Source organism: Myotis lucifugus, unplaced genomic scaffold (assembly GCF_000147115.1).
Source record: "Myotis lucifugus unplaced genomic scaffold, Myoluc2.0 scaffold_489, whole genome shotgun sequence".
Lineage (NCBI taxonomy): Eukaryota > Metazoa > Chordata > Mammalia > Chiroptera > Vespertilionidae > Myotis > Myotis lucifugus.
In genome coordinates this window covers 323,348-336,215 of record NW_005871537.1, presented here as the reverse complement: position 1 = coordinate 336,215, position 12,868 = coordinate 323,348, and the positions used below count along the sequence as shown (strand labels likewise).

At 39.5% G+C, this 12,868-nt stretch overlaps 1 protein-coding gene across 1 annotated transcript in view; it reads left to right on the top strand.

Moving 5' to 3' along the window:
* The window catches only part of CPQ (carboxypeptidase Q), a 283,185-nt gene that overhangs the window by 27,580 nt on the left and 242,737 nt on the right, over nucleotides 1–12,868 (top strand). Inside the window, exon 2 of the mRNA XM_014445945.1 lies at nucleotides 7,039–7,246. Within this exon, the coding sequence (XP_014301431.1) occupies nucleotides 7,039–7,246 (208 nt within the window). The remainder of the gene's footprint in view (nucleotides 1–7,038; nucleotides 7,247–12,868) is intronic.

The window sequence follows — 12,868 nt, the reverse complement described above, 5'->3', positions numbered from 1 at the left end:
TCATTGTAAATGAATAGATGTTTTACCTACTTTGGTCTTCCCTTCTTTGTTCTTTGTCCCTTTCTTTATTTTCAGCCTATTGAGATCTTCTTAGGCCTACAAAGTTTTATGGGAAACTTCCTTGATTTCCCCTATCAGAATTAATATTGGTGTATGTTATTATTTCATGATATTTTACTTTTAAAAAGAAATTTTAATTCTTTATTGCTTAAAGTATTTCATATGTCTCCTTTCCCCCCCATTGACCTCTCCCCGGTCATTCCCCAGCCTCCCTAGCACACGCACTCACCCCCCCTACTGTCTGTGCCCATGGGTTATGCTTATATGCATGCATACAAGTCCTTTGGTTGATCTCTCCCCCCTCTCACCCTTTCCCTCTGAGGTTGGATGGTCTGTTCAATGCTTCTATGTCTCTGGATCCACTTTAGTTCATCAGATTATGTTGTTCATTATATTACACAAATGAGTAAGATCATGTGATAGTTATCTTTCTCCAACTGGCTTATTCGCTTAGCATAATGCTCTCCAGGTCCATCCATGCTGTTGCAAATGGTAGGAGTTCCTTCTTTTTTATAGCAGCGTAGTATTCCATGTATAGATGTACCACAGTTTTTTAATCCACTCATCTGATGGGCACTTAGGCTGTTTCTAAATCTTAGCTATTGTAAATTGTGCTGCTATGAAAATAGGAGTGCATATCTCCTTTCTGATTGGTGTTTCTGGTTTCTTGGGATATATTCCTATAAGTGGAATTACTGGGTCAAATGGAGCTCCATTTTTTATTTTTTGAGGAAACTCCATACTGTTTTCCACAGTGGCTGCACCAGTCTGCATTCCCACCAGCAGTGCACGAGGGTTCCTTTTTTCTCCACATCCTCGCCAGCACTTGTCTTTTGTTGATTTGTAGATGATAGCCATTCTGACAGGTGTGAGATGGTACCTCTTTATCGTTTTGATTTGCATCTCTTGGATGATTAGTGACTTTGAGCATGTTTTCATATGTCTATTGGCCTTCTGTATGTCCTCTTTTGAAAGGGGTCTATTTAGGTCCTTTGCCCATTTTTTGATTGTTTATCTTCCTTTTGTTAAGTTGTATGAGTCCCCTATACATTTTGGAGATTAAACCCTATACTCAGAAAACTACAGGATGTTGAAAAAAGAGAGAGAGGAAGACATAAACAAATGGAAGAATATACCGTGCTCATGGATTGGTAGAATCAACATAATTAAAATGTCCATATTACTCAAACCAATCTATAGATTCAATGCAATCCCCATTAAAATACCAATGGCATATTTCACAGACCTAGAACAAACTCTCCAAAAATTCATATGGAATAAAAAAGACCCTGAATAGCCACAACAATCTTGAGAAAGAAGAGCAAAGTTGGAGGGATCACAATACCAGATATCAATCTATATTAAAATGCCACTGTGCTCAAAACTGCCTGGTATTGGCAAAAGAACAGATATATAGACCAATAGAACCGAACAGAGAACCCAGAAATTGACCCAAGCCATTACGCTCAATTAATATTTGACAAAGGAGACAAGAGCATACAATGGAGTCAAAACAGTCTCTTCAATAAATGGTGTTGGGAAAATTGGACAGATACATGCAAAAAAATGAAACTAGACCACCAATTTATACCATTAACAAAAGTAAACTAAAAATGGATAAAGGACTTAAATGTAAGACAGGAAACCATAAAAATCTTAGAAGAATCCATAGGCAGCAAAATATCAGACATATGTCATAGCAATATCTTTACTGATACAGCTTCTAGGACAATGGAAACTAAGGAGAAAATAAATAAATGGGACTACATCAAAATAAAAGGCTTCTGCACAGCAAAATAAACCATCAACAAAACAACAAGATAGCCCACTGCATAGGAGAACATATTTGCCAATGTTATATCTGATGATATTTTACTTTGTACTTCATTTAGCACTTGTGACATTCTGTGCTCTTTTGAAAGTTATTGTTTGTCTATTATTCTTCCCCAGATTATACAATTTTTTACAAATATGTTTTTATTGATTTCAGAAAGGAAGGGAGAAGGAGAGAGAGACATATTCATTATGAGAGAGAATCATTGATTGGCTGCCTGCTGCATGCCCCCTTCTGGGTATCAAGCCCACAACTCAGGCATGTGCCCTGACCAGGAAGTGAACTGAGACCTCCTGGTTCATAGGTGGACACTCAACCACTGAGCCACACCAGTCCGACCCAACAGTGTTATCTTTTTAATTTATCAGTTTTAATAATTTTTAGAGAGAGGAAGGGAGATGGATAGAGAGATAGAAACATGCATGAGAGAGAAACATCGATCAGCTGCTTCCTGCACACCCCCTATTGGAAATCTAGCCCGCAACCCAGGCATGTGCCCTGACAGAATATACAGAAATACACAATTTCCTTGGAAGCATACATTTCTGGAGGGTGACCACGGTTGGGGTATTATTATACTTTTACATGTTTTGGTTTCTTTTCATTCATTCGGTATATGCTTGTGTACATGTGTGTATTTGTGCCTATGAGTGTATGTGTGTCAAGCACCATTTCAGTTACTTTGGTTACATTAGTGAATAAAACAGACAAACATTTCTACCCGCCAGGAGCTCACATGGCAGTGGCTGCAGCTGGAAGCTGATAAATTCCGTGGAAAAGTTAAGCAAGAGTTGGGAGTGGTTTGCAATGATAAATAGGGAGGTCAGGGCAGGCCTTGCTGTGAATCTGAAACTAGTTTTGAGTTCTTGGAGGTTCCCTTGTGCTATTTCTGAGAATGGGAGAAAGGGAAGAAGGGAGACCAGCGGGGAGGAGGGCAGTGGAGCTGCTGATGGGCAGGCAGCATGAGCATTGCTTTTGCGTAACGTGTCAAAACACAAACTAACATCGAAGAGTGAAGTTTTCCAGATGGCCTAGTTTTATTTTATTCAACTGTAGCAAAATCTTAAGTGTTAGTACACACCCTGCCTTCTCCAGTGAAGTATGCCCAATAGGGTCCACCTGGTCTGTGACCTCTGGGGGAGGTCATGGCCCTGGCGTCACTGGGTTATGGAGCTGTCAGGAAGCCGCGGCCCCTCAGGGCGGGCAGGGAGGCTTGCAGCCATTTGCCTGCATAATGGCTGAGCCTGTGGGGATTGTGAGTTCCACAGAGCAGCCGCTACACCCATATGGCTATTTAAATTTAAATAGAAATTCATTAAAGGAAATGACATTAAAAATCCAGTTTCTGATCGCATTAGTTTCATTTAAAGTTTTCAGCAGCCCTGTGTGTCTAATGGCTACTGAGTTATCACTGAGATAGAACATTGCCAACATGACATACAATTCTATTAGCATTTGTCCTTCTACATGTTGTCTTCTTGTACTGTTGCTATCCTCTTCCAAACCTCTCTTCCTTTTATTTGTTGTTTCTCATAGTTTATAGGCTTAAATACTAGCTTTCGCATTCTGTGTCGAGTAAGGGTCACTAGGCTCTAAGAGAGAGAAAAGCGCGTTCTGAGTTTTCACACTTGGAACTTGTATTTCTGTGCTGACCGCCAAGGCCTTTTGTGCTTGGCTATTATTGTGCGGCTGTGTTCTGGTGGCAGGAGAATCAGACTTCGGAGTTGTTGAGGGAGAAGTGCTATCAAACTTTAAGGGTAAAATTGCACTTTTATGGAAAGGCTTTAGCTCCAGCCAAGGATCCCTTATTTGAAGCAGTGCCACTCAAGGAGGTATTTATTGACTAACTGCTACACACACACGAGCCACTGTGGTAGGCCCTGGAGATTCAAGCAAAAATGAACATGGCCCCAAACCCTGAGGAGACCACGGTTTAAATAGCTGAGAGAGTCTTAATAGGTAGAGTTCCACTGTCCAAGGCCCAGGACTGCCCAGGACACGCTCAAAGTCCAGAGAAGGGTGGTGCATGAATCAGCCCTCCCTGGGGCTGGGAGGAAGGGCTGAGCCAAGAGGCCAGAGGCCAGGGAATGCTTCCTAAAGGAGTGATTTTTAAATGGCAACCTGAGGAAAAAATCGGTGTTTGTCACATGATGAATTAGGGAGAATGGGTTCAACATGACATGATGTACCATAGTGTGAACAAAGACACAGAAGTGAACTTGCATGGTGAGTGGGAATTTTATTGATGGGTTTTGAAAGCAAAGGGATGCAGTGTCTGTAGAGATAGATAGTCTTTGGTATGTAAATGAAGAGGGGTAAGGTGGGGCAGAAGAGATAGTGAAGTGGCTGATCTACTTATTTATTCAGCAATTCCAATAGTTCAAGCTGGCAGCTCTGTTGACATGTAATGGAGGGACCTAGGCTGGAGGCTGGGGCAGCAATAGTGGTGGGTGACTGGTGGGAGAGATATTTATACCAGTTCAGAAGACAGATAATAAGGGCCTGATGTGCCCTAACCGGTTTGGCTCAGTGGATGGAGCGTCGGCCTGCGGACTGAAAGGTCCCAGGTTCGATTCCGGTCAGGGGCATGTACCTTGGTTGCGGGCACATCCCCAATAGGGAGTGTGCAGGAGGCAGCTGGTCGATGTTTCTCTCTCATCGATGTTTCTAACTCTCTGTCCTTCTCCCTTCCTCTCTGTAAAAAATCAATAAAATATATTTAAAAAAAAAAATAAGGGCCTGATGTGAGGGTGTATAATGGGGTGGGGGGGGGACTTGGGTTCAATCAATATGATTAGTGTTTGAGGATTGACTAGACATGGGGGATGAAGAAGACAAAAGAATCAGAGACAAGGCGTAGCTTTCAGGAAAACAGATTAATTTGAACTCTTCTTCCAAGTTCATGGTGATATGTTTTGACCTATAGCTATTACTAGTGATTTGCATGGGCAGCTGTGGCGGTTTCAGCTCTTCAGCACTCTGTCACTCTCTCATTTGTTAAAAGAACTTGAAGCATAGACCAGAGAGAAATACCACACTTGTATGACTTTAATTTTGCAGTGGCTTATAAAAATTTATAGAAATTTGGCTTCATTTCTAGTGGCTCCAATCCAGATGCCAAAATTACCCCATTGCTAGGACGCCCCTTAGGTAAACCATTGAATCTGTTTTTCATTAGGAATGGCTGAAAACCATCAACAAAATTCTCATGCTATGCCACTAATAATGCCAGTCAAGTTTCAAGGTAACTAGATTTTAGAAAGTTATGATTCTCAAAATCTGTCTAGTTGCACCCTTACTTGTATTTTGTCACATATTTATCATGTGAACAAGTAGTGGCTTCCTTACTTTCCATAATTGCATGTTGCTTTTCTTAGATTATAAATTAAATGTTGAGATCTGAATGTTAGTGGAGACATTCTTACAGATCTGCAATCAATCACTTTAAAGTAAAAGTAAAAATTCAGTCTGGATGGTGGCAATAGAGTTGGAGAAGAGCCTGCCCGGAGGGTCCATTGTGATGGAATCTACATTGAAAGCAGGAATTCTCTTATAACTGCAGTGTATTTTAAAAGAATTTTCCAAGCAACAGTTAATATTTTAATGACATCTGTTAAGCTTCCAGAAAAACCCAGTTCTCTAGTTTGCAAGATTAAGGAAGGATGCCAAGTATATGTTGATACTTTGGTTTTTAACTGACATATTTCATGACTGTGTGTCTAAAGCCACAAAACAGTAGGCGCCTGCCACTTTCTTTTAGGCAGTTATATTTAGCCACTGCATCTGGCCTTTGTTGCTAAATATTTTTTTTTATTTTCTTTTTTGTTGTTGTTACTCTAACTGCTCCATAAAATTGGATCTTCAGTGGTCTGGCAGTTTTTGAATGACTTCTCAGAACCTGTGAAACCCTGTTCCCTAATCAGGAAGATCCGGCAAGACTTGTGGTCTGAGGAAAGATAGCATGCCTCTTCTAAACGAGACAGCAGGATCACAGGACAGCTATACAAGATCTTCAAAAATGTTATGTGAAGAATCGTGATGTAGTTGGTGTGAACAAGTAAATTGAGAAGCATGGGAAAGTTCCACATCCTCTATGAGTGTTTTGTACAAAGGAGGAAAGAAAACAAGCTGACTTTTTGTGGTTCTTGGGAAAGGTTACATTGACTATTTGTTAAAAGTTAATGAAGATCACCCCGGCTAGTGTGATTCAGTGGTTGAATATCAACCCATGAACCAGGAGGTCCCTGATTCTATTCCCGGTCAGGGCATGCAGGAGGCAGCCAATCCATGTGTCTCTCTCAATGATTTTTCTATCTCTTGATCTCTCTCCCATCCTGTCTCTCTAAAATCAATAAAAACATATATATTTTTTAAAGTGTCCCTAATCAGTTTGGCTCAATGGATAGAGTGTTGGCCCATGGACTGAAGGGTCCTGGGTTCAATTTTGGTCAAGGGCACATACCTCGGTTGCAGGTTTGATCCCCAGCCCTGGTAGGGGTACGTGCAGGAGGCAACCAATCTATGTGTCTCTCTCACATTGATGTTTCTCTTTCTGTCTCTTCCCCTCCCTTCCACTCTTTCTAAAGGCCAATGGAAAAATATCCTCTGGTGAGAATTAACAACAACAATGAAAAAGGTAGTGAACATCATTGGCTTCTAAGAACATTCTTTATAAATGACCATCCTTTGTATGATGTCATGAAGGAAGGTTGTATAGCAACATATCAAAATAGTTTTATGAAAAGATAAATATGTGTTTCATTAATCCCAAGGGGAGCTTCCTAAAATGCATTTTCTTTATAAAATAATTCGTGTCGTTCTGTGAAATTTGTGACTTCTTAGGGTGGGAAAGAAGGGGAAAAAAACCTATCTTTTCAAGCCACTTGCAGTTTAATACCAGCTGGTCAAGTGAGTTGTATGTTACAACCTCATGAGTTGTATGTTAATTTTTGAATGCCTTTTCTCTCTCTTGGGAAACTGGCTAACCCCCACAATCTTTCTCCCATGGCAAATGGCTGTAACACTTTGATCTACTCAAACAGTTTTCCAGATGTAGCAGATAGAGCATATGTGACCTTTCGCGCGCCAGTCCAACCTGGCTGATCGGAAAGTATAAGTTAATCTCATATGACTTTTATTTCTAGGCATTACAGCAGAAGTTCTGGTGGTGACCTCTTTCGATGAACTGCGGAGAAGGGCCCAAGAAGCAAGAGGGAAGATTGTTGTTTATAATCAACCTTATACCAACTACTCCAACACAGTGAAATACCGAGTCCAGGGGGCAGTGGAAGCTGCCAAAGTGGGGGCTTTGGCATCCCTCATTCGATCGGTGGCTTCCTTCTCCATTTACAGGTTTGTCATGATGCTACTTTGAAATCCTTTAAAAAAACCACCCCCAAAACAGAGTTTTCCATGAAAGAGAAGCCCTTATGAAATGAAAACAAACCATTCAAATGAAAAAAACTATTAGCTCATGGAATTTCCCCTATCCCACATTTGGTCATTTGTTTGTAATATCTAATTTGGCCTTTTCGGGATTCCAGGCATCATTTGTGCATTCTTTAAAAAACTTTCCATATTTGTGATGATCCCATAACATTCCTTATATAACCAATATATTATGTATTTTCATTAGTGGGAGAACTGAATTCACGTCTGTGTCTCATCAAAGACTCTTTGATGACTTCAGAGAAAGCCAGGCTCTTTCCATTGTTGCTAGAGATGTGAAATAAAAACAAAGTGGGTAATATGATGGGGCCATCTATGGTGCAGAATTGAGGAAGCAGAGGATGTTGGATATAGAACTGGTTCAGCCCTTGTAAAACTGAGTGGCCTTGGGAAATGTTCTTAAACTATCCGGGCCTTGGCATTCTCTTCTATTAATGGGTGATGATGAGTAAAAAATTTACAAAATTATTTTAAGGATAAATGAGGTAAACTTATGAAAGACACGATTATTTACAAAGGTCTGTATAAATGTTCGGTGGTGGTATGTGAGGGCAACATAAGTTTTGTCTTTTTCTTTGTGGTTCTGATGGCAGTAATTTGCAAAGTGGTTTATTGACCCTCAGTCTTAGGATGAAATTCAGCATTGCAGTGGATAAAAAGGTCTAAAAATTGACCTGCAGACATTTGGCCCAGTGGTCGGCAAACTCATTAGTCAACAGAGCCAAATATCAACAGTACAACGATTGAAATTTCTTTTGAGAGCCAAATTTTTTAAACTTAAACTATATAGGTAGGTACATTGTTATTAACTTAATTAGGATACTCCTGAGGCTTAGGAAAAGCCACACTCGAGGAGCTGAAGAGCCGCATGTGGCTCGCGAGCTGCAGTTTGCCGACCACTGGCCTAGTTGAATAGCTACATGTGGTAGTGTCACACATTAGGGATAAAATATTGGAGAAACATGGATATAAGGAGCACCATTTTAGTGTTATAGCCTGATCTTGTTCAGATAAAGAAATGCAAAAATAATTGCACGTAGAGTTTATTTGGTTCTCAAGACTAGATCTTTAGTTATCTACTACAAAGGAAAGCTTATTCTGCACAGTTACTATATGGAGCTGGAAACATAGCTACTGGACCTTAATTAGCACCCTACACCCTTGAAAATAAAATAATTGAGGAAGGTACATTAGCAAGTAGGAAATCAAGTCAGAAGGAGTTGTCCAAAAGTGCAGAGAAGGAAAGGGACCTTTTTTTTTTTTATGGGGGTTAAATATCTTCCCAGGGGAAGAAGATGGGACATGTGAAGACCACCTGTTAGAAGTTTTATGAGAGAAAGTCTAGTCCACTCATGTCATAGTGCTAGAAATAATGTTCTTTGCAGAGTCTTTAAAGGTTTGGTGACTAGTGAAATAATGATTAGACCATATTCTTTTGGATGGTAAATCTTCCCAGAAGAGAAGTCCTAAAATGGCTAGCTTATGTCCCAGAATGCCTCAATCACCCCTTAGAATAACATACTGAGGAAGCTGTTGCCATTCACCATGATTTCACTGGTCATGAGACCTAAATTATGGAGCTAGTGTTTTGCTTTGGGAAACTGGGTGACTGCCAGCAGTATTTATTTAAGAACTACTACTCATAAGACTAATAAATTCCCAGATGACTTAATGCACTGCTGTCTGCCAGAGTTAATTGGCTTTTTTCTTTTTCTTTCTGGTGTAATGAAGACGTTTGGAAACCCAGACTGTAACCCAGGAGCCCCAGAAAAATTTTGTCCAGCATAGGACTTAGAAATCGGTTGTTAGCCTCTAAGATTTGGGGTCAGCAACTTGTAGTGTATATTAAGAAGACATTTTTATGAATATTGCTGGATCTAGACTGATTATATGTTTTTTCTTGATTTTATAGCCAACCATATTTCACGGGACTCTTGACTCTAATAACTCCATATTTTCAACATTTATAAATACATAATAACCTTGCCCTTTACTTAGTACTTAGATTAGGATCTTTCACATATGTCATCTTATTTGTTCTGACAGCGACCCAAGGGACCAAGCAGAAGGAGCCTTATTATCCCTATTTTATAGGTAGGGAAATAAAAGTTCAAAGAATTAAGCATATTTACATGTTTAAGTCTTATATCCTGAAAAATTAAAACCAAATGAAACAAATTCTGCCTCTTTGTCCACTTCTAGCTAATTGTTTCTTAGAGTCAGTTTTCCTTAAAGAGTATTTTATATTCCTTCCTATCTCTAATTCTTCATCTCTTATACACTCTGCAGACCATTTTAAACTGGCTTTTGCCAGTATTGACTGTAACTTGTTAAGGTCACAAATAGTTGACTAATTGTCAAACATAATGGACATTTTTTATGTCACCATATTTATCTCTTGACTGCTTTTCTAATATCTTCTCTAGCTCTTTCTCTCTCTCTTCCTTCCTCTCTCCCTCTCACCCCTTCTTCCCCACTTCCTTTCCTATTTCTCTGGCTTGTCACTCAATATTCTACCTGAGCAGTCCCCTTATGCTTGTGGCTTCAACCACCTCTCCTATCCTTACTACTGCCTGACCTCCAGACCCTTACGTCCAACTACCTGCTGATTCTTCTGTGGATGTTTCATAGTTATCTCAGTGTTAGTTTCTTTCAAAATCAAACTCATCCTTTCACTTCTTTCTCCTACATTTTCTATCTTCATGAAGAGAATGTCATCTTCTGTTCTGCCTTTAAATTAGATGTTCTTGATTACTTTTTTCTCCCCGTATTCATTATTTTTACTAATTACTCCATGTCCTGGGTTCATTCATTTCAACAAGTACATATTTAACAGCTCCATTTCCCAATGTCACTCTATATTCTAGCAGTCAGGAACCACTGACACTTTCCCAGTGTGCCACATTTCCTCAAAGTTTGCAAGTGCTTTCTCCTCAACATCCTATTTCCTTTCTCACTGTCTCACAATGTCCCTCAAGATTCATCTTAAGTGTTTCTTCTTTTGCGAAGCCCTCCCTGATAATCAACTGCAGCCCAGGTGAGGTACCTCTTTCTGGTAGTGCCACATCATCTTGTGCATACTCTAGACCATAATGTCATGGAGGTCGTTTGGGTTCGTGCTTTGATAGGGTAGACAAACTGTCATACAAACAACTTCAAATCTTAGTCACTTAACACAATAGCAGTCAATTTCCTGCTCACAAAATAGTTTCAAGAGTGTGGTTAGCAGGTGGCCTTCTGCTTCTTTCCATCCTGTGGCTCCATCACCAATAAGATCTCAGAGTCCTTTGCATCCAGCTGGCAAATAAGGAGATAGAAAGAGAAAGTTCACAATCAAGAGGGAGGTTTGCCATGGCCAGGCCTGGATATGTCCTACCTCACTTACACTCACATTTCACTGGCCAGAATGTAGTTATGTGGAGGCTAGGAAATGTGTTCTACCTTAATGCCAATTTTGGCAAAGTATTTCAGTCTGCCCCAATTGCCTGTAAGTTTCAGAAAGACATGGGTTATATATATTTACTTCTCTGTCTCCATAATTTAGTATGATTTTTGTTATGTAATAATCCCCCAGGAAATGTCTACTGAAGAAATGAACTTGTCTGAGATTTGTAGTTAATTATGGCAGGGCTCTTATGACAAACTGATTTTGAGTGCCCTCTGACCAAGCCGTGTGCCTCTGTATGGTAAGTTCAAAACAACTTGAACTTTTAGGGCACTTGCTCTGTATTTGGAGGAAAATATGTCAGATTATATCTTTTTTTCTGCCATAACATTCATGAAAAACAGTGTTTTGAGTTTGAGTGAGTAAAATAGCTCCCCTCTCTCTGACGAGCCGTTCCCATTAGCTCTGTGAGAGTGGGTGATGTTGGACTCTGTGTAGGAGTTGTGTAGAAGTCAGCAACACTAGAGCACAGAATAGAAATTATAATTTCTTGCTGCTTGACTTCAAAATTAGAGAATCTCCTTAAGAGCAGGAAATGTGTCTTATCAGTTTGGTTTGACACTTGTCAGTGCAGTTATGAGTGTTTGCCATTTTGGAAGTACAGCAGTCACATGGTTGCCTGATAGAGGACCTCAGAAGACATCTGTAGAAAGTCCGTTACTTCTTAGCAGCACTACCTCCTGTATTCATGTTATTCGTGTTCTAGTGCACAAATTTACTTCATAGAGATTTTTTTCTTTAATGATGATTTTTTTCACTTATACTCACTGGGATCCAATTAGATTTTTTTTTCAGTTTTCTGAAATATGTAAAATACCTGTTGCCTTTGTCATAGGATATTTTAAGGATAAATGTAGTTAATATAAGGTATTTAAGTTTTGCAGAGGAAAACTTCTTGATAGAACTATTTTTCTACATTATTTCTTAATTTAATCATTTAGGTAAATGTTTATTGAGAGCTTACTAGTTGCTCAGAAGTTGCCAAGGACTAGGGTTACTCAGCTGAATTAGACATTTTTTTTTTGTCCCTTAGGAACATTCTATTTGGCTAAAAGAGAGAAGGGTAAGCTTAAATTATAGATGGTTAGAGTAATATATTTTTTATTTAGTGTTAAGTGCATGATTGGGGGAAACAGATGAATGAAGAACATTAACATTTATTAAGCACTTTTTTTGTGCTATGCTTCTCAGAAGGCTTAAATAGTTCATTCATTTAACTGTTATGCAACCCAATACAATAAAATAGATATTTTTATCTTTCTTTTTCTGAAGGGGAAACTGGTTCAGAATGGTTAAATGGCTCGTCAAGTTACACAACTAATGAAAGAACTAAGAGTCATACTCAGAGTCTCTAGTTCTAAATGCTAAGCACTTTATTTTTATTTATTTTTAGTTTTTTTATTGATTAAGGTATTACATATGTGTCCTTATCCCCCCATTACCCTCCTACTTCCCACTCATGCCCTCACCCTCCTGCTGTCTGTGTCCATTTGTTAGGCTTATATGCATGCATACAAGTCCTTTAGGTGATCTCTAGATTACACCAAGCAACCTGGAGAGCTAATGCTATAGGAATCTAGAAGAGATAGTAGATTAGAGATAGACTGATTAGGGCGGGCTTCACTGAGATATGGGTTTTGGGTGTACTCCATGAAAAAGTTACTGAACAAGAGAAAGGAAGTGGAAAGACATTCCTCACCTGATCAAGGCAAGAAGGTGAGAGTATATAATGCACTTGGGTAATACACAAGCAGACCAGTTTGGCTGAAGCCAGAAGGTTTCATAGGAGATCAGAGAAATATTATTGTGGGGTGAGAGGAAGAGACCAGGTTATAAGAACCCAAAGTTCTAGGCTGGGGAGGAATTTTTAAGTGTAATGTGGAGGAAATGGGGAAGCACTGAATGGGGTGAAAGTGGGGGTGATATTTGAGAGTACTGTTTCTCTAAATATGGTCTCTGGAACCATCATCAACCTCATCTGGGAGCTTCTTGATATGCAAATTATCAGGCCCCACTTGAAACCCATTAAATTAAAAATTGCTTGGGTGTGGGACTTGTGGTTCAACCAGCATCCCAGGTGA